General features: G+C 38.3%; 1 protein-coding gene across 2 annotated transcripts in view; it reads right to left on the reverse strand.

Moving 5' to 3' along the window:
* LOC120532737 (DDRGK domain-containing protein 1) overlaps positions 1-14,020 on the reverse strand; it is a 73,716-nt gene extending 59,696 nt beyond the window's left edge. Inside the window, exon 1 of one of the 2 annotated variants that reach the window (XM_039759065.1) lies at positions 13,898-14,020. In XM_039759065.1, the coding sequence (XP_039614999.1) occupies positions 13,898-13,985 (88 nt within the window). In that variant the 5' untranslated portion in view covers positions 13,986-14,020. The remainder of the gene's footprint in view (positions 1-13,897) is intronic. The other variant, XM_039759066.1, reaches the window with a different exon arrangement.
* Positions 14,021-21,425: the final 7,405 nt, after the last annotated feature.

Consider the following 21,425-nt stretch of genomic DNA (forward strand, 5'->3'; position numbering starts at 1 on the left):
TGGACTCAGGATTGGGTCACTGCTTTTTGCAGATGATGTTGTCCTGTTTGCTTCATCAGGCCGTGATCTTCAGCTCTCTCTGGATCGGTTCGCAGCTGAGTGTGAAGCAGCTGGGATGAGAATCAGCACCTCCAAATCCGAGACCATGGTCCTCAGCCGGAAAAGGGTGGAGTGCCCTCTCAGCGTTGGGGGCGAGATCCTGCCCTGTGGAGGAGTTTAAGTATCTCGGGGTCTTGTTCACGAGTGAGGGAAGAATGGATCGTGAGATTGACAGGCGGATCGGTGCGGCGTCCGCAGTGATGCGGGCTCTGCATCAGTCTGTCTTGGTGAAAAAAGAGCTGAGCCATAAGGCAAAGCTCTCAATTTACCAGTCGATCTACGTTCCTACCCTCACCTATGGTCATGAGCTATGGGTAGTGACCGAAAGAGCGAGATTGCGAATACAAGCGGCTGAAATGAGTTTCCTCCGCAGGGTGTCTGGGCTTTCCCTTAAAGATAGGGTGAGGAGCTCAGTCATCCAGGAGGGGCTCAGAGTAGAGCCGCTGCTCCTCCACTTGTCGAGAGGAGTCAGATGAGGTGGCTCGGGCATCTGATCAGGATGCCTCCTGGACGCCTCCCTGGTGAGGTGTTCCGGGCACGTCCAACCGGAAGGAGGCCCCGGGGAAGACCCAGGACACACTGGAGGGACTATGTCTCCGGCTGGCCTGGGAGCCTTGGGATTCTCCCGGAAGAGCTGGAAGAAGTGGCCGGGGAGAGGGAAGTCTGGGCTTCTCTGCTTAAGCTGCTACCCCCGCGACCCGACCTCGGATAAGCGGAAGAGGATGGATGGATGGATGGATTTACTCTCATAAACAGTAAACTGATATGCTTACACTGGGTACAGAAATGTATGCACTCTCTGTTGTATTGTCAACTTTATTCACTTTGCCAATATTTTCATTCCCTGGTCACGACAATACATACAACATATACTAATACTTTATCTCAGACACATTATCTCACTACACAACATTTACTAACTTGACTATAGCAGACCCATAACAGCTATTTAAAAATAAAAAAGGTTGTGAATTTGTGTGTTTCATGCTATAAACTTCCTTTATGGCGATTCATCTAGGCATAAGCTTTACTCCAACTCAAAATGTAATGTGATGTTCTACTGAGAATCTCATGACACATATTCTCCTCATAACACAAAAAATCTTTTCAGTGGTATTTTACAGATTAGTTCCATTAAACAGACTTATTTTCCATGCTTTTCTGCATGTGATTTCATTTTCAAAACTGCTTAATCCAATTCCTGTTCCCATGGCTGAATGTGTTTTTATACAGAATCATTTCAAAAACTCAATTCATTTTTCGGCTGCTTAAATATGCAGTCTGTAAATGGCACTGCTTTTTGTAATAAGTTAAATAAAATATGACTCAGCGTTACAACTTTATTATCCAGCTAAATAAATAAATAAATAAAAACTGAATATAACTGACCAAATAAATGAAAAGTTGTGCTTGAGTGAAGGATATAAACAAATAAAAATCATTCACATATAATAATGAAATAATTCACCCATCCATTTTCTAAACCTGTCCCAAGAAGCATAGGACACAAGCCAGGTAGATAAGTATATTGCTCAAAAAATTAAAGGAACATTTTTTAATCAGAGTACAGCATCAAGTCAAAGAAACTTCTGGGCTATTGTTCTGGTCAATTAAGTAGCAGAGGGGGTTGTTATTCAGTTTCAGCTGCTTTGGTGTTAATGAAATTAACAACAGGTGCCCTAGAGGGGCAAAAATAAGACGACCCCCAAAAAAGGAATGGTTTACCGGTGAAGGCCACTGACATTTTTCCCTCCTCATCTTTTCTGACTGTTTTTTCATTAGTTTTGCATTTGTCCCACATGCTCGCCTGACCTAAATCTAATAAAACATCTCTGGAACATTATGTTTCGGTTCATCTGACGCCGCCAGGTTGCACCTCAGACTGTCCAGGAGTTCAGTGATTTCCTGGTCCAGATTTGGGAGGAGATCCCCCAGGACAGCATCCGTCGTCTCATTAGGAGCATGCCCCAACGATTTCAGGCATGCATGCAAGCAAATGGGGGCCATACAAACTACGAAGTACGATTTTGAGTTGCTGCAATGAAATTTCGGCAAAATGGACTAGCCTGCCACATCATTTTTTCAATTTGATTTTTGGGGGGTCTTTGAATTCAGCCCAATGATGTGTCATCCTTTCATTCCTAACACATTACCCAGTCCATATCAGTATAGATATCCAGGTGCATATTGACGAGAGCGGGCCGATTCCAGTAGATCACTTGAAGCCAGAAATGGCCTTGCCGTCCATGCTTTTATCCATTCCTCGCAAGCACGAAACATCAGCTGTAACCAGGGTTGCCACTCCACCTGCAGAGCATGAAAGCCGAAACGATTTCTCCGAACTGAAGGAAATGATCATAACATTGGCCACAGCCAAGACCATAAGTGAGCTTAAGAAAGACATTCAGAAAAATATGAAGAAAGATAATAAAGACTTGGACATGTGTACAATCGTTTTGACACAACCTTTAAAGGCATGCTGGGGAAAATTGAGGAACACATCCAAAAAAATACACCTAAACTGAAGAAACTTGCACATCAACTGGATGACATTAAGCAGACGTTCACAGCCCGAAATGAAACAGCGGAACAACTGGCATCTAACACCGATGGAAAAGCTACAGCTGCGAATTCTGAATGAAAGAAACTCAGAGACAGACTCGCGGCTCTGGAAGATGGATGCAGAAGGAATAATATTAGAATCGAAGGTCTACCTGATAATCGTGAAAGTCCAAACCCAGTGAAATTTGCAATTGAACTATTCTCTAAAATAATTGGAGAAGAATTTAAATCAGATACAGAGATAGCAGCAGCTTATTGCATACGTGGATCAAATACCTTTAGACCTAGGTCTTTTACTGTCCGCTTCGAGAGACTACTATGTAAGCTAGATGTGATGGCACTTCTCAGACACAAGCAAGAGATTATATTTGAAAATAACCACATTCGTATTTTCCTTGATTTCTTTCCCGCAACAGCTGCTAAACGTGCAGCCTTCTACAACATTAAACAGCGGTTACGGCAAGTCGATATCAAATACAGCCTCTTGTATCCTGCCAAACTGAAAGTGGAAGTTCAAGACCAATACTACGTCTTCTCCAGCAAGGAAGAAGCAGAAAAGAAATTAAGGAAGCGGATCTCAACATTTTTTTGAAACATAATAGTGAGTCGTATCCTGTCATGGCATGGCAAGTACTGTAGATATCACCTGCTGCCTGATCCACTTGTAATGATACGGGTATTATAATTATACATCCTTTTCATTAGTCGGACACTTTCAGTTTGTTTTACTTACAGTTATAGACGTGTGTGTGGAAGAAATTATTTTTTTTTTTTTACTGCCCTAAAGGAGACTGTTTAACATCATAACCTTGGTTTATTGTTACTGTTTGGAGTTATTATGCTTATCCTGGACCACTTTTTAACACTATTCCCTGGGTTTTATTATCTTAATACTTTAAGATTGCTGAAGATTATATTTTATACTTATAGTTTTTTAATGATTATATTTAGGCATACAGTGTTTAGACTTTATTGGCAATACATATCTCTACTTTTAATCCTCAAATGCCGCTGCTGGGGGGCTTGTTTTGTTTTGGACGTGCTCTGTCTCTAGGTATGTCAGAGGACCGGGATTATGTGAAGTGGGGTCCAGACTCACATGGGGAGGCAAAATGGGGGGTGGGGGGGGAGAGAAAGAGAGCAGGTTATATCTAATCTATCCTTTTAACCCTTATAATTACAACTATCAACGTAACAATAGGCTGCATGGCAATAGCTCGTGGGGAAATTGGAAATTAAGGTTAAATCTGTCTCACTTCCAGTTAAGACTATAAAATGACATCAAAAATTCAGAATCAATGTCTCAATGATTGGACAGTTAACTTTGTGAGCTGGAATGTTAAAGGCCTGAATCACGAATTAAAGAGGAAGAAAGTATTCTCTCACCTAACAGGTTTAAACGCAAAAATAGTATTTTTACAGGAGACCCACTTACTAAGCAAGGATCAGTTCTGGCTGCAAAAAGGCTGGACTGGCCAAATGTTTCATTTTAGCTTTACAAAGAAAACTAGAGGAGTTGGAATTTTCATACATAGAACAGTCTCAGTTTCATCAGATGTAGTATCTGATCCTGAAGGAAGATATGTGATTGTCATGGGGAAATTATTTAATTGTAAAGTTGATTCTGATAAATATTTATGCACCTAATGTCGATGATAAGGAATTCATGCAAAATGTATTTGCATCCATTCCCAATGTGAACACTCATAAAATTATAATGTCCTGGGGTCTTTATAATTTGTGAATTTCCCCTTGGGATTAATAAATTATCTATCTATCCTATTGTGTTTTAAACCCACTCTTAGATATGACTCCTGTCACAGGGAGGATGACATCTAACACGGCAAAGACAATTACACAGTTTGTAACTGATCACAACTTATCAGACCCCTGGAGGTCACTAGTACATCATTGCTACTCAAGAACTGATTATTTCTTTAGAGATAATAATTTCTTGCCTACGATTAAATCTTGCAAGTACAATGCTATTGTTATTTCCGACCATGCACCTTTGATTTTGGAGCTAAAGTCATTATGCCCCCCCACACTCACCTAGTAGATGGTGACTTAACCCGCTTCCATTAGCGGATGAGAACTGTACAGAATTAATATCCAAACAAATCAGCTTCTTCCTAGAGACAAATAGATCCTCAGAGGTGTCTGCAGGAATACTCTGGGAAACTCTTAAGGCCTTCTTAAGAGGACAGATTATTTCATATCTTTACCACAGGAATAAATTAGAAACGAAGAAAGTATCAGAGCTAAGAAGCAAAATTACTAAAATAGATGAAGAACATGCCAGGCATCCAAGCGAGGCTCTACATATGGAAAGGCAGGCTCTGCATTCAGAACTCAACCTTTTGACAACCAAAGAAACTGAACAATTAATTTATAAATCAAGACATCATTACTATGAACAAGGAGAGAAAGCTAATAAGCTTTAAGCTCAACAAATCCACAAGCAAGAAGTTCGCAATGCAATCCCAGTAATCACCAACACAAATGGAGATGAAATCATTGACCATAACAACATAATGTACACATTTAGGGACTACTATAAATCTTTATATTCTACTGAGTTTAAAGAAGACAACACACAATCTAATGCATTTCTGGATACATTACAGATACCACAAATAGATACTTTTAGTGTGGAAGAACTGGCTAAACCTTTGGCTCTATCAGAATTACTAGATGCTATAAAGTCACTTCAAGGGGGAAAGCAGCAGGCCCTGATGGCTACCCTGCAGAATTTTATAGGAAATTCTCCACTCAGCTAGCTCCCTTCTTGTTAGCAACATTTACAGAAGCTAGAGACAATCAAATTCTACCTCAAACTTTTCACCACGCATTAATCACCATCTTTCCTAAACAAAATAAGGACTCATTACAATGTGCATCATACAGACCAATTTCATTTTTGAATAATGTTAAAAATACTCTCAAAAATCATAGCTAGAAGGATGGAGAAAGTGCTGCCTTGTAATATCACAAGATCCAACTGGATTTATCAAGGGTCGACACTTATTCTTCCAATCTTCGACGCCTGTTTAATGTAATATACTCACCAGTAAAGTCAAACACCCCAGAAATATTATTATCATTGGATGCAGAAAAAGCATTTGACATGATTGAATGGAAATACCTTTTCACTACATTAGGAAATTTGGGTTTGGCCCGAATATTTGTGCATGGATCAAACTACTGTATACCAATCCAGAAGCTTCAGTTTGTATTAACAACATTCGTTCAGACAACTTTAAACTAGAACATGGTACCAGACAAGGATGCCCCTTGTCACCACTGCTATTTGCAATCGCCATTGAACCACTGGTGGTTCACTGTCGAAATGCTTATCAGATAAAGGGGATTATCAGAGAGGGACTGGAACAGAAAATTTCTCTATATGCAGATGATATGGTACTGTATATATCAGACCCACAAAATTCTGTGCCTGCAGTCTTAACAGCACTCACAGAATTTCAAAAGATCTCTGGTCTCAGAATTAATTTGAATAAAAGTGTACTCTTTCCAGTGAATTCTCAAGCATATAATATTAGATTAGACACCCTACCTTTTATCATTGCAGATCAGTTTAAATACCTAGGGTAAATATCACAAGTAAACATAAAGCTCTTTATCAACAAAATTTTGCCGTCTGTATGGAAAAAATTAAGCAAGACTTGCATAGATGGTCAACCCTTCATCTCACTCTAGCTGGAAGAATTAACATTGTTAAGATGAATATTCTTCCTAAGCTTCTTTTTTATTTCAAAACATTCCAATATACATTAATAAATCATTTTTTAAGCAATTAGATTCAACAATAACCTCATTTATTTGGAACTCAAAACATCCACGTATCCAAAGAGAGACCCTACAAAGACCTAAGGCAGAAGGTGGCACGGCTCTACCTTACTTTCAGTTTTATTACTGGGCAGCAGACATACAAGCAATAAAAACCTGGACACAAATTGATGAACATACACAGGCTTGGTCCACAATAGAAGTAAAATCCTGCAGTACTTCTTTACATTCCCTGCTCTGGACCCCAACAAATGTAAGTTATCGTCAATATACTAATAACCCAATTGTGCTTCACTCACTCAGAATATGGAACCAATGTAAAAAGCATTTTAAGATTGAGAATATTTTATCTGTGGCACCTCTGCAAGAGAACCACCTCTTTCAACCCTCACAAACATATGCAGTTTTTAATATCTGGAAAAGATCTGGGATTAAATTGCTTAGAGATCTTTATATAGACAACATCTTTGCATCCTATGAACAATTACAATCCAAATTTAACGTTCCAGCTACACATTTCTTTCACGATCTTCAAATTAGGAACTTTGTTAAACAGAACCTGCCCGATTTTCCTCATCTTGCATCCTCCTCCATGCTGGAAAAATATTGCTCAATTTCGAGGACTTAGACACCATCTTTGCAATATATGAAATTATTTTACAGTCCCTCCCTTTCAAAGATCCAAGAGGACAATGGGAAAAAGATCTCTTAATCAATATATCAGAAAAGGAGTGGAAGGTCGCAATGCAGAGAATACACTTGAGCTCCATATGTGCAAAGCATACAATTATTCAACTCAAAATTATATATTGAGCACATCTGTCTCGCTTAAAACTGTCCAAATTGTTCCCAGGTCAAGATCCAGCCTGCGAACGCTGCAATCAAGTCCTAGCTTCACTGGGTCACATGTTTTGAGCCTGCGTCAAAATTGATCTATTCGTATGGAATGATTACAATAAAATTAATAAAATTTAAAAGTATAGATATCCAGCATGATTTTTTTACCCCATTGAGATCTGATGTTTTCAAAGTGTTCCTTTCATTTTTTTAGCAGTTTACTTAATATTCCCATTATTACTACTGCTAGCCCATTTTAACTGAAAAAAATACAGTTTCCTTTACAATTGTGTTTCAAATAATAATCAACAAATGCCAAAGTCAGTCACTGGGAAAAGCAGAAATGTATCTATTGTGGCAATGTTTTACTCCCATGTAATTGTATGTAGCATGTTAAGACTAATCACCATCAGAGAGCTATGGTAATAAAATTAGCCCCTAGTTTATTTTAAAGGGTTATACAAATTATATAATACAAAACCGAGCATAGTTACTTCTGAAACATCCAAATGCAACATAAATGACAGTGCTATAATTTAGACCCATTGTCTTAGGAAAGTTCCTAGGCAAAGCCAGTGTACAACAACTAGTTCACTTATAAAAGTGTTGGCAAGTGATATGGCATGATCAATTTTACAAATAAATACCCATCCACTCATTTACTAATATGTCTAATCAAGTTCAAAGTCAACAACATACAGAGAATATCTCAGCAGCATTGGAGGCAAGGCAAGGAACCAATTTAATAATAATAATACATTTTATTTAATAGGCACCTTTCTTAACACTCAAGGTCACCATACAACAAAATTAAAAAACAGTGATAAAATACAAAAACAAAGGGGATGATAAAATCAAATAGTAGTAAGGTATAGAGGTAGTAGCAAACAAAGATAACAGGCAGTAACTGTTAAAATTCATAATTGGTATGCCAGTTTGAAGAATCAAGTTTTCAGGGCAGTTTTAAAATGTGTTATTGAGTCTAGTTGATGGATATGAGAGGGAAGAGAATTCCAGAGCTGAGGAGCACTATGAGAGAATACTCAACCTCCCATAGAACAGAGTTTGATGTGTGGTACAGAACGTAGAGCTGCAGATGAGGATCTGAGTGAGCGACAGGGAGTGTAAGTCTGTAAGAGATTAGTAAGATAGGGAGAAGCAAGGCTGCAGAAAGTCTTAAATGTAAAGAGCAGCATTTTGTATTGTATTCAGTAGTAAACAGGGGACCAGTGATGTTGCAAGAGTACAGGTGTAATATGTTCAGTGGATTTATCCTAGCAGCAGAATTTTGAACAAGTTGTAAGTGATGGATAAGTTTTTGTGGGAGGCCACATAGAATAGCATTATAGTAATCTATACGTGAAGTCACTAGGGCATTAACCAATACTTCAGTACTGTGTTGTGTAAGAACAGGACGAGGTCTAGAAATGTTTCAGATAAGGAAGACGGTAGTACGAGAAACATTACTTATATGGGAAGAAAAAGAGAGGGTACTATCTAGAATGACGCCCTGGCTCTTAACCTGGGAAGAGATGTTTGTATAAATGTTGTTAATTAAAATAGAAGAATGGTTAACCTTAGTGAGTGTAGATTTAGAATCAATGAGGAGCACCTCAGTTTTATTACCCATGACTTTATGTCTTGGAGACATGCCATAAAAGTATTTGGAGGGAAAACAGAAGTGTATTTAGTGGATAGATAAAGCTGTGTGTTATCAGTATAACAGTGAAATTTAATACCATGATGTTGAAAGATATTACCTATTGGGAAGATGTAAATAAGAAAAAGAAGTGGCCCCAAAACAGAACCCTGCGGAACTCTCTGAGTAACAGCTGCATTCTCAGATTTATAGCCCTTCAAACATCGGTAAGGCAGGAAGAAAACCATTGGAGGACAAGGCCACAGACTCCAAAACCAGCTAGTCATTTCAAAAGTATCTGATGAGATATGGTATCAAATGTAGAAGCTGAGGTCAAGAAGTACAAGAATTGATAAAAGTCCAATGTTACCTGTCTGGAGAAGATCATTTGTGATTCTGACCAGGGCAGTTTCTGTGCTGTGTTTAGGACGAAAACCACATTGAAACTGTTCAAAAAGGTTATTTTTTAAAAGATGGGACTAAAGTTGGGTGGCAACTATCTTTCGAGAATTTTAGATATTAATGGAACATTTGAAATAGACCCTAATATCCTTAACAATTATTGGCCTGAGCTAGGTTTTTTTTTTCCAGAATTGGGAGTAATTGAGGCCATTTTTAGTGAGAGGTGGACCATGCCTGTAGTAAGGGAAGAGTTAATTATAGTAGTTATCATGGGGGAAATATGTGACAGACAAGACTTAACAAAACTTGTAGGTATTGGATCCAATTGTCATGTGGAAGAATTAGATTTTGTCATAAGCTCAGCTGGTAAACTGAAATCTGGGAATACAGTGGTTGGTAAAGGACTATGGGTGACAGTGGAAAGTATGTCATTTTCTGCAGAAACAGAGGAAGCAAGTTGTTGATGGATTTTTTTTCAATTTTTGAGTTGAAGAAATAAAAAAAAACAGCAGTATTTAACAGAGAAGTTATGGTGAGCAACATTTTCTGCTTGTGTAATTAGCCTTTTCATTGTGGAAAACGAGTTCTAATATATTTCCCTCCTGTATTGATAATGTTAGAATAGTATGCAGTTTTGGCAACAGAAAGAGCATTTTTGTATTTTAACATATGATCTGAATACATTTCCTTATGTACAACTAGATAGGGCTGCAATGATTAGTCGACTAATCGACTACATAAAAACGTTAATGCGCCATAAACAGAACCTTCAATAGAGGCTCCAGTCACAAAGAACCACATTGGTTTTTGTAACTGCAATGCACTACATGAATGTCTGGGGGCAGTATCGTTTGTTATTGTTTGTCAAGACGCACACAGTCCTACCAATGCAAACATCCTGGAGCTGTGATGCCGCCATTTCTCTCGAGAGGTAAGTTTTAGCGAGTAAAGTTAGTGTCACATGTTAACGTTGATGTTTGTACTATAATGTGTATAATCAAGGTTTCAACAAGTTAACCCTTAAATCGACACATACTTGGAGGTTAATGCACCCCTGGATGCCAAATACTTTTTAGCTGCACTTTTTAAGCAAACATCACAATTCACAAAGAAAATGTGAAGTTTTAACAGAATACATTTTTTTTTATGCAAAGAGCATCACAATTACTGCAACACTGATAATTTTACACACTGCAAATGAATTTTAAAAACTATAAAAAAAACTACTGCAACAATCTATTACTATAAGTTCAATATGCAACTGAAGTCATTGATGAAATTCAGTATATCACTGAGCCAACTGCACTTGAACTGGCTGCATGCAAACACACAGGGGTAAACGCTGCTGATTGCAGGCTTGTCTAGTGCAGCGGCTGAATCCCAGAGACAGTGTTGCTGCAGTTCTGCCAGGGCCAGCACTGGTCGTGAGCTGGCTGCTCAACAAATATACGACACTGACTGACCAGCTCCGGCGTGCTGGTAAATTGCACTGAGAAAGAACTTTAGCCAGTTGCGGAGTTCAATTAATATATGTCGCCGCATATACTCGGCTTCAGTGTGCTTCCAAATTGCACTGGAAACCAACTCTAGCTGTTTGCAGCGTTCAATAAATGTACTTTCCGAATATACTCGGCTCCAGTGTGCTGACAGTAATTATCCTTGTTACATATTTTAGACAGCTATTTTTTTTATTTTAGCATAATATAGTACATGATGTGATAAACTACAACATTTTTCTTTCAGAGTGTGATGATTAAAACATCTTTCTTTGTCTGCAAAATCATTCTTATGTATTCCTGCTACCTCTACTCCCTCTGAGCGTCTCTTATCAACAGCTGGGAACATTGTCTCAAAGAAGAAAGTCAGCCTCATACCTGAGCACGTCGAAATGCTCACATTCCTGCACTGCAATCAGGAATAGATGAACTAAACCTTTTATAAACTGTACATTACTGTTTTATTTTATTTGCATTGAAGCTTTATTTACACTTTTGGACTTTAAGACACACCAGTGGCCATTTTTGGTTAAGTTAAATGCACTTTTTGTGTTTAAAGACTATGTGCACTTTAGTTTGTATTGTTTAATGTATTTCTTTTTTTATTGTGATGGTCACACTAATATAAAAACATCTGATTATTTTCAAATTCATATGTTTCACTGGTTGCTATTTTAATTTGATTATTATTCATTTTAATCGTGTTAATGCAGAGACATCAGGGTGACAGACGTGACCAGATCAGGTAAGACATGCACTGGAGCCCAGAACAGGATGTGCATCCACAGGTCGCAGGCATCAAAATAGTCAGGCATGAAATAATCATGACTAACCGAAAAAAAATTGAACGATTAGTCGACTACCAAAATAATCATTAGTTGCATCCCTACAACTAAACCCTTCTTCTTAGCTAGACACTACACTTGTCAGTCCATGACCTTGAGCTAATGGAGTTCAGGTGTAAACCAGGGAGCACTGAGAAGAAATGAAACAGTCCAAGTTTTTAAGGGAGCTAGTGTATCAAAGACAGAAGATAGAGCAGCTTTGTAATGGTCTATTGATTCTGATGGTGTGATATCAGAAGGAGAAGCTGGCTGTAATTGAAATAAATTAATAAGGCTCTCTGGGTTTAAATGCTTTACATTATGAAACGAAATTGCACGCTGAACCTTTATTTTACAGAGAAGTAAGCTAACATCAAATGTGATCATTTTGTTATCCAAGATGAGTAGCAAACTAAGTCTAAAATATGGCCTTTGTTACGAGTTGAAAAGTTCACATAATGAATTAAATTAAAACCATTAAGGATTTCATTAAAATCATTTGTGAGTGCATCAGTTCAGGTGTCAAAGCCTATGCTGAAATCGCCCATAAGTATGACATTGGAAAACATTACACACAATGTACTTAAAACAGTAAAAAGTTCTGGAATAAAAACACTTGATAGTTTACTAGGTCTATATATAAAAGACAGGAATTATAGTAAGTGAAAGTGCGCAGAGTTTGACAGGTAACAGTTCAAAGGAAGGATACGCTGGAAGAGGTGATAATTTTAGGTATTTGCGGTAAATTATTGCAAGGCCGCCTCCACTACCTGAAGGAAGGGATTTAGAGATGCAGACAAACACCGGAGGGAGCGCTTGATTTAGATGAAAATAATCACCCGGTCGCTGCCAAGTCTCCGTAAGACATAAACTGTCCATTTTAGTGTCTATAATAAAATCACCAATCAGCAGAGCTTTGATAGAGATAGATCGAGTATTAAATAATCCAAACTTCAAAGTTTCTATAGACGCATATTCCGGTGATTTTACTAGAGGAATCAGCACGTTATGATCAACACGTCGCTCAAACATACGTAGAAAAAAGTGCCCTTCAGACCAAAGTGAAGGAATAGACCCGCGGTTACCTCTGCCGAGACAAAACAACGACAGTACCACCAGCAGATGTACTTTGGACGTCGGAGAATGCCGCGGTGCAACAGGAGATCAGCGGGCAATTCATAGTTTGTTCGCAGCCGATACAATTCATCCGGCGGGCATTTTAGTTTTGTAGATGTGACTGCATTAAATAACAGAATGGTCCTAGTAATCCAGGACAACCAATTGGGCTTTATCATAGTAGATTTCCAAAAATCACCCAAGCGATTTCCAGATTGGCAGCAAAGTAATGTAGCACTCGTGTACCTACTCGGCCGAATTAAAATAATACGTTAGCTAGCAGACCGTCACCAGTGGAATTTACACAAGTGATCAGTAATTGACAAGGCGCTGTTTCCACCACCTTTCATCAAAGCTAGTTGCTTAAGCAGAGAAATCAGCGAGAAATTTTCCACTTACCCACACAGATTGCGACCAGCAGAGAACAGTTCTACGAGGACTCGTGTTAAGGCCAAAAGAGGCAAGGGACGAGAATGCGCTATATCAGTTTTTAATCCAATGCAAAAGGCAAAACACAAGTAAAAACAAATAGCATGCACGGTCATTCAGATGGGAGAAGGTTTCACCAATTAACTTGGTTATGGGAGGAAAACCAGAATGCCCAAACACTGACACAAACTCAAGCTTCTGCAAAGTCCACACATTTCAAAGGACAAATAAAAATCTTCTGAAATGTTATTTTCCCTGGGTAGCCATTAGGTTTCTTTTTTTTCAGAATACACGTGTGCTTCTTCACTCACTGTAATAATTCGAAGACTGGTTTCGGTATTAGCTCATGCTTACAACTTCTCCCATAATAGTGGAAAGCCTTCACTTTCCAAAATACAATATGAAAGTAGTGTTTGTATAGCATCAACATACTAACTGGGTGGTCCATGGGGCTATTAAAATAACATTCGAATCTATGCAGACTTTTAAAAAAGCTTTAATAGGAGAACAATGAAATAAATAAATTGCTCCACTAAAGATGGGAGTTTTTTTCAAAATACAGTACAGTAATTCCTAAAATCGAGCTGCTAAATTATTTTAACTGTCTACAAAACACAATATAATATGGACAAGCAGCTTTATTATCGAGTGATAACCTCAAATGCTGAGTCAACTGTAAATCATACCTTGCTCTGTGTGTCCCCTGACTTTATTAATGAAGAAAATAAGCGATATAAGTACTGCAGCTGCTCCGATATACAACACAACGTCCATGTTGCTTTCCCAGTGATGCTACGTGTACACAACCAATCCCAACTTCCTGTCCTTGAATCACGTGAATCTGTCAAAATAAAAGTAGTTCTCAGTGAATATGAAATTGGTAAAGATTTGCATACTGTAGAATGAACAACATACAACAATTAAATAAATAAAAGATATAGATTTGGATGCCATTTTAAAATAGAGGTAACTGGAAATACAAAATACACCTATTATAAGAGGAACTCTGTGTGTATATTTATGAAAGCCCTGTACCACAGCTGACTGACTTTTATTTTTTAAATAGAGGAAGTGAGTGAAATTGCAACTTTCCGGATCCGTAAATGACGGAATCAGACGAGTTTCAGAGTTTGAACAAGCTACTGTGCGAAATGACTTATTCTCACTAATTTCTTTTTCTTTGGACATTTTTCCAATAATGTCCTTACTGTTTCTAACAACGAGCGATCGATTACTGCTAAAGTACACACGGTACAAATGCCGTTTAAAAGGGAAATTTTAATGTGTAATTTTAATTTGACTTTCTTTTCAAGATACAAAATGTTTCTTCCTGCAAAGCAAACCAACGGATAACGTGATTCTATCGCCCACTCCTATGTATCTCATACAATATCTGATTCAGTTAAGAAAGAAAAAAATGTAAATGACTGCTTTGGTCCACAAACCGTTTGAACATTCAGTCACTCATTTCCTAACCAACTTAGTTCTGAACAGGTCGCGGGTTGCTGTCATTAAAAAAAAGAAAATAAACAGATCTGGTAATGTTTGGTATAGCAGAATGAGAGCACTGAGAAGCAATTGAATTAGTGGCATGTTTGCATTAACAGCAAGTAAGGCACTAACCCCGACCTCTTAATCAGAAGATAATGCAGCTGTTTGAAGGCTAAAAAAGTAGTAAATTCGCTTTAGTAATCCATTTTATAGAAGGCAAAGTGCCTGTACATTTGTGTGTCCTTCCAGTTACTATATCCCTGTTATATGCCATTTGTTATAGGATTCATAAAAGAAGTACTAATGTTTGTGATGTGCTATCTGTTTGAATGACTTTTCAATGTACTTTATTGCTACAAATGTTTGTGACGCACCATCTGTTGCAATGGCACATGCAATGCATTTTATTACTACATTCATTACAAAATGCATTCCAGTACTTAATGCACTGCAAACATAACATCTTGTAAAGGCAGCATAGCTAGTCCATCTATCAGATAATAATAATTCTTTGCATTTATATAGCGCTTTTCTCACTATGATGATGTCTATTTTTCTGGCAGTTACATTCTACACTCCGTTGGGTGTATTCAGTGTTAACGTTTGCAATGTGCCATCTATTAGAATATATTTTGTTAAAAATATATTAATAAAATTCGTTGCATTTTTGATTATAATAAACGGCACACTGCAAATGGTACTGCTATTGACAATCAAATACCAGAGAGACAGCAAGATGAGCAGATCTCATTTGTTTTTCTAAGCACTGAAAATTGTGGGTTCCATTTTCCCAAAATCTTACTTCAAATAGAACATTGCATTTTATTTCTTAAGCGTCTTCTTATTTTTTCCAAAAAATACTGTATTTAGAAGTCAGATACCAAGTGAATTGAGCCGTGCAAGGACAAAAACATTTCAAGAATGCAGTGAGGGTCAAAACATCTTTATGCAGATATAAGTGAAAGAGTTAGCATGCATATGCCATTGACAGTGAGAGAAGTTTCAAGAAGCTGCAGTTTGTGGAATTACCCAATACTGACACTGAGCTTGACATTCCAGAAAAATACATGAATGAAGAAGATGAATGAGAAGACTTCTCTGTTTGAATGACAGAATAATATTGTGATCATACTCTCTAAGAAAATCATGGAATGTGCAGAAAATTTGGAGAATTTCATTAAAAACAAATTGATGAATAATGAATGTTTACGAAAATCAGTAGAATTCATGACTTAAATTGGATATAAAAGATAACAAGGACTAAAATTAATGAACGATAAATAGCTCAGCTGGACAGAAGTTAAATTAAGTGGAAAGGTATCACTGAAGTTGGAAAGTGTGGTTATACAGTATTTCCAGGAAGGCAAAAGAGGAAAATAAAAATATAGTGATAAATGTCTTTGGGGCTGTGATTCCTGCGCTCAAGGCCAAACTCAGTATTAAGGTTGATATTTTTCACAGGTGTGATGTATGGCCAGCTGTTTATCCCGGCCAATACCCCCAAGCCGCCAGTTGGAGCCCTCCCTGCAGTATTTTATACACAGCCCTGCTGGATGCCATGGGGGCCACTAGGTGAGGCTGCAGGGAGGAACAACGATTATTTACCCTACGCCTAATGGGTAATGCGCCCGGGGCGAAGAAAAGGACTTTTTATCTGACCTGGAAGTGATACAGGATCACATGGACAGGGGATTGAAACACTTCTGGGTCAGGGACTATAAAAGGACTCTGGGAGCTCCCAGACGGCGAGCTGAGCTGGGTGGTAGGAGGGCAACGCTTCTGGGAGTGGTGCAGAGTATTATTGTTATTACTATTGGTTCATTTATGAATATTATGGAGGAGAGGGTGCTTTGTACACTGTACTGTGAGAATAAAGTCAACTTGTGGACTTTTATCTGGTGTCTAGAGTCGTGGACAAGGGTTCAAGGGAGCGATACTGCCCCCTATCTGTCACACAGACTAGGACAAAAGGAATAGAAGTGGATTTCAAGAATAATTCTTATTGGGTTTACCAGTAGTCTACTCATGATTTGTTTTGAAAAAAAAGTTCTGGGTGTTTACTTTATTCAGTCACAGAAGATCTGACTTTGAAGGACAATGGTATGTGTAAACTGCTATGATCTCAGCTAAGATAAGCCAGGGAGAAAGAATGTAGAGCCTACTTTGTGTGTGAAAGGGCCTTCATTGATGGCGTGGAAGTTAAGCCTATGTGAATTGGAGAAAATAAATAACTGTTTGGGATTCATTTGATGATTAAGACATACTGTATTTGTGTGTGGCAACACCACCACCAAGTACTGTGTAGCCATCTGAGATACTGGAATGAAAGTGGATACTCTCACTGTTAACAAGAGTCACTGTATCAAGTCTTCTAGAACGAAACTTAAAAAATTATATGAATTATTTAAGTGTATATACAGTATGTTAGGTTAGGTAGAGTACCCAGTGAGGGCTGAGCAGTCATTTGGCCTTGAAACTACTACAAATTATATCTTAACCCTGGAGTTTTTTTTTTTTCTGTCCTCCCTGGCCATCTGTACATAGCATCGGACATTTAGAAAACTGCTGTAAATAAGTACAGGGGTACTTGTCCTGGGTATGACGTTAAACTGCATCTGCCCTGCAAGCGATCCTCCAACTTGCAGGGAAATCATGGGGGTTGGTGGCAGGATTGGCACTCCAGCCACCGTAAAAAAACTTCACACAGCTCTGAAACGACAGAAAGGACTCCTTTTTGCTCTCTGCGGCAGTAGCTGTGCTGCAGCCACCCACAGGAAGGCTGCTCGCATCATGATGGGGATGGGGGAAGCCCTTGAGAGCCCCAAGAGTCAAAACTGTTGGAGAGCCAATGGGGTCAGGTCTACTGGGGACTGGAACTGGTGTGGTGCTGAGGCGTCGCCCGCTGCACGGCAACAATCGGGTCCCAATTTGAGGCGGCCTGTACGGGTAGGTGCACGGAACGTCTTGTCTCTCTAGCAAGATGATCAGCTTCTCAGAGGAGCTGCGTAAACTCTGCATTTCAGTGGCGGCACTCTCTGAGGTGCACAGACCAGGGACTGGCCACATCTCTGTAGGTTGATACACCTTTTATTGGTCTGGTCGCTCTGATGGCTGTCATACTTGGGGAGTAGCTGTTGCTGTAGCAGATTGGCTTCTTCCGATGGTGTCCAATATCACACCTTTCAATAAGTGTATTATAAGTCTCAGATTATAGCACTCTCTGGGTGCCTTGTCTGTTGTCTCAGTGTATGCTCCAACTGCGGTGAGTGAGGTCTCAGCGAGGAAGACATTTTATTCGCAGCTTCACTCGGTGGACACTCTTTGTGGAGTCAATGGAGCCCTGATCAGGACTCTTGAGAGACTGAACGAGAAGTTTGAATGTCTAGGCTTGCGAGTGTCCTGGATAAAAAACAAGATCCAGGCCTTTAATGACCTCTTGGACACAGCTATCAGCAGTGTATCTGTTTGCGGAGAGAGTGTCAACCTTGTCGAGAGGTTTACTTACCTTGGCAGTGACATTCATGTCTCTGGTGACTGTTCCTATGAAATCAGTAGACGGACTGAGAGAGCATGGCGGTCATGAGGTCGCTGAAAAGGGGTGTGTGGCGCTCCCAATATCTGGGCAAAAAGGTCCAATGCCAAAGGCACAGTATCTTGTAAGTTCTATTTAAATATTTGACCATGTTGTACCCTCTCTCTCTCTCTCTCTCTCTCTCTTTCTCTCACACTTGTACCCACACCTTCTGCACAAGTTTTCAGGATGGCTGTGACCTTTCTGATTGTATCACTCTACCAAGACCTTGTGGCCCTCCCCAGAAATTTCAATGCCAAAAACACCACTGGTTAACAGTAAAAATTACCTTTAAATAAAAAATTTGAGAACCCTAAGTTATCTTGTCATCTTTTGGCTGTTCTTGGTTAAGGAAAAAAAGAACCAGTTAGGAGGATCTAAATCTTAAAAACAATTCAATTAAAATTAAGGCAAAAGATGTACAGTATTTACCATTAGCTGCAGTAATTTCTTACTATTGAAGACTTAGTCTAAAATGGAAACCTACAGACAGTGTAGTTTTTCAACAATGCAAAAAGATGCACCCGGAGTCACTGGGACAGAAGCCAATCTCAGCACCACTGGGCAACAGGCAGGAAACTACCCTGAACAGGGCACTAGTCCATCACAGAGCCTGCTGGAGCACACTTATACTTTTACCTAGAGCAATTTAGAACTGCTAGTTAATCTAAAACCCATGTGTTTGGGAATGTGGAATGAAAAACAGAATAATCAGAGGAGACTATGAGGACATATCTGGGATCAGGATTCTAACCCAAGATGCTGGATCCATGAGCCAGCAACATCCCAACATCATTTGACTCAGAAGACATCATACACCCAAGCATTATAAATCAAAGTTGAAAAGGCATGTTCAAATATTCAACCAAACAACTCTCTTTTTTTTCTTTTTGTAAAATCCGAGCTATGTGTATGGAGAGTTATTTGATTTGAATAAATTCAATAAAATTAAAAAAAAAATTACACAAACATTAGGACAATTTCTTCACACAGATAACCTCAGACATATGAAATAAATTGCCAAGTAGTGTGGTAGACAATAGGACTTTGGTAACCTTCAAATCTAGACTTAATTTTATTTTGGTAGAATTAAGTGGAGGACTGGCAAGCTTTGTTTGGCTGAATGGCCTGTTTTCATCCAGACTATTCTAATGTTCTAATGATCTAATTCCCAAACAGTCCTCCATACTGATATTTTCTTACTTACTTACTTACTTACTTACTTACTTTACTATTATGATGACCTGATTTGTAAGTCATTTTGGAAAAAAGCATCTGCTAGGCAAATAAAAACAAATGTAAATATTTTAGATAACTAGGAAAACAGCTGACAACTAACTGACAGGTTTTTGGAGAGGTTACATGGAGAACATTCAGGATAGTGAAAATGAAAGTGATAGCTCAGAGTCATTTTGGTAGCCAGTATTGTAGAGATTATAGACAAATAGAGAAAAGGGTGATTATGTGCAGATCCTGCATGGAAAACAATAATCTTCCAGAGAAATTGCGTGTACATTCAAGCAGTTGAGCTAAATTGCCCTGCCAGAGATTTCACTTGGATTTTGTGAGAGGAATATACAGATGTTACTGGTGTTAGTGGATGTGAATTATGGGTGTGCTGAGATTAAAAAGATGAATAGCACGACTACCACTAAATTGGTTGCAGTTTTGAGAAAACGTTTTGTTGTCTATGGTCTCCCAAAGGCATAATTTAGGACAATAAACAACAGTTCACACTAGCTGAATTTGCCAAATTCCTGAGATTAAATGTAGTGAGGCACAAGACTTCAACACTCTGTTGTACAAAAGCAACGAAGCTGTAGAATATATGGTACATATATTAAAATTAGACTTGGAAAAAATCTGGTTTCAGTAAATCATTACAGCAAAATATAGTTAATTTCTTGTTTGCCCATTGTACAACTCCTCCTGCCAGGATAATTGAGTTGAGTTGTTTCTGAATAGGCAGGTAAGGACACTGTTGTCAGTCTTGAACTAGTTTTGCAGGGCCAGATGTGATTCTCAAACAAGAATACATGTATGGGGACAACCCATTAAAAATGTGTAGTGAATAGCAATTAAATCTTGCGCTGCAAAGGTTACACCCACAGAGTTTCTTCTTAAAACATCCACCCCCAATTTCTTCAGTCTGTGCATATTAAACTGCCACCAGGGTTTTGAGGGGAAGACTTAAAGATATTGAAGAAAAGATATGACGCTGAGAAAAAATAAAAAAAATAAAATTGCTGTTATCAATTCTAAGAGTTCAGTGGTACAAGGTAACTGAAGCTATGTAGTTAATTTGCTTGTTATAATGAGTTCTGCAACAGATGTAGACTACCACAGCTCCTGGGCTCCATACATTTGAGAATTGCCTTTGTCTGCTAAAATATCTTTCTGTCATTTTAACTATTTCATCACTATATGATATTACAACAGAAAAATAGAGTATAGAATTGTAGTCTATGGAAATACTGTGTGTTAAAGTGCCATGGTTATTTTGTCATGGCATGTTTGTATTCCCAGTTGACAGTAATGTTATATTTCTTTAGTTACTTGTTTAGACGTGCAGTCAGAAGGTGGATTTGCAGCCTCATATATGCATCTACTGTTGTTCTTAGGCATATTTGTTGATTTGGGTGTTTTGAGTACTGAAATCTGCACTTTCTGTGGCTGTTCATTATGAGTGTGACACACTATTTACTTTAAATGTATATTTTTCAGTTCATATTTTCATGAATATAGAAGCCAATTTTTTCAAGCTTACATCGACTTCTACACTATCATTTTAATGCTGAACAACAGTAAGCACACAGCACATACAACAAGAACAACATTTATTTATATAGCACATTTTCATACAAAAAAAATGTAGCTCAAAGTGTTTTACAAAATGAAGAATAGAAAAATAGAAAACAATAAAAAATAAAAATAAGTCAACATTAATTAACATAGAATAAGTAAGGTCCGAAGGCCAGGGTGGACAGAAAAAACAAAAAAAAAACTCCAGAGGCTGGAGAAAAAAAAATAAAATCTGTAGGGATTCCAGACCAAGAGACCGCCCAGTCCCCTTTGGGCAAAACGACAACATATCATTCACATTCACCATTTGTCCATTGATGTTTTCAAATGTTAATGTATAATCTGATGCT

Source organism: Polypterus senegalus, chromosome 7 (genome assembly GCF_016835505.1).
Source record: "Polypterus senegalus isolate Bchr_013 chromosome 7, ASM1683550v1, whole genome shotgun sequence".
NCBI lineage: Eukaryota > Metazoa > Chordata > Cladistia > Polypteriformes > Polypteridae > Polypterus > Polypterus senegalus.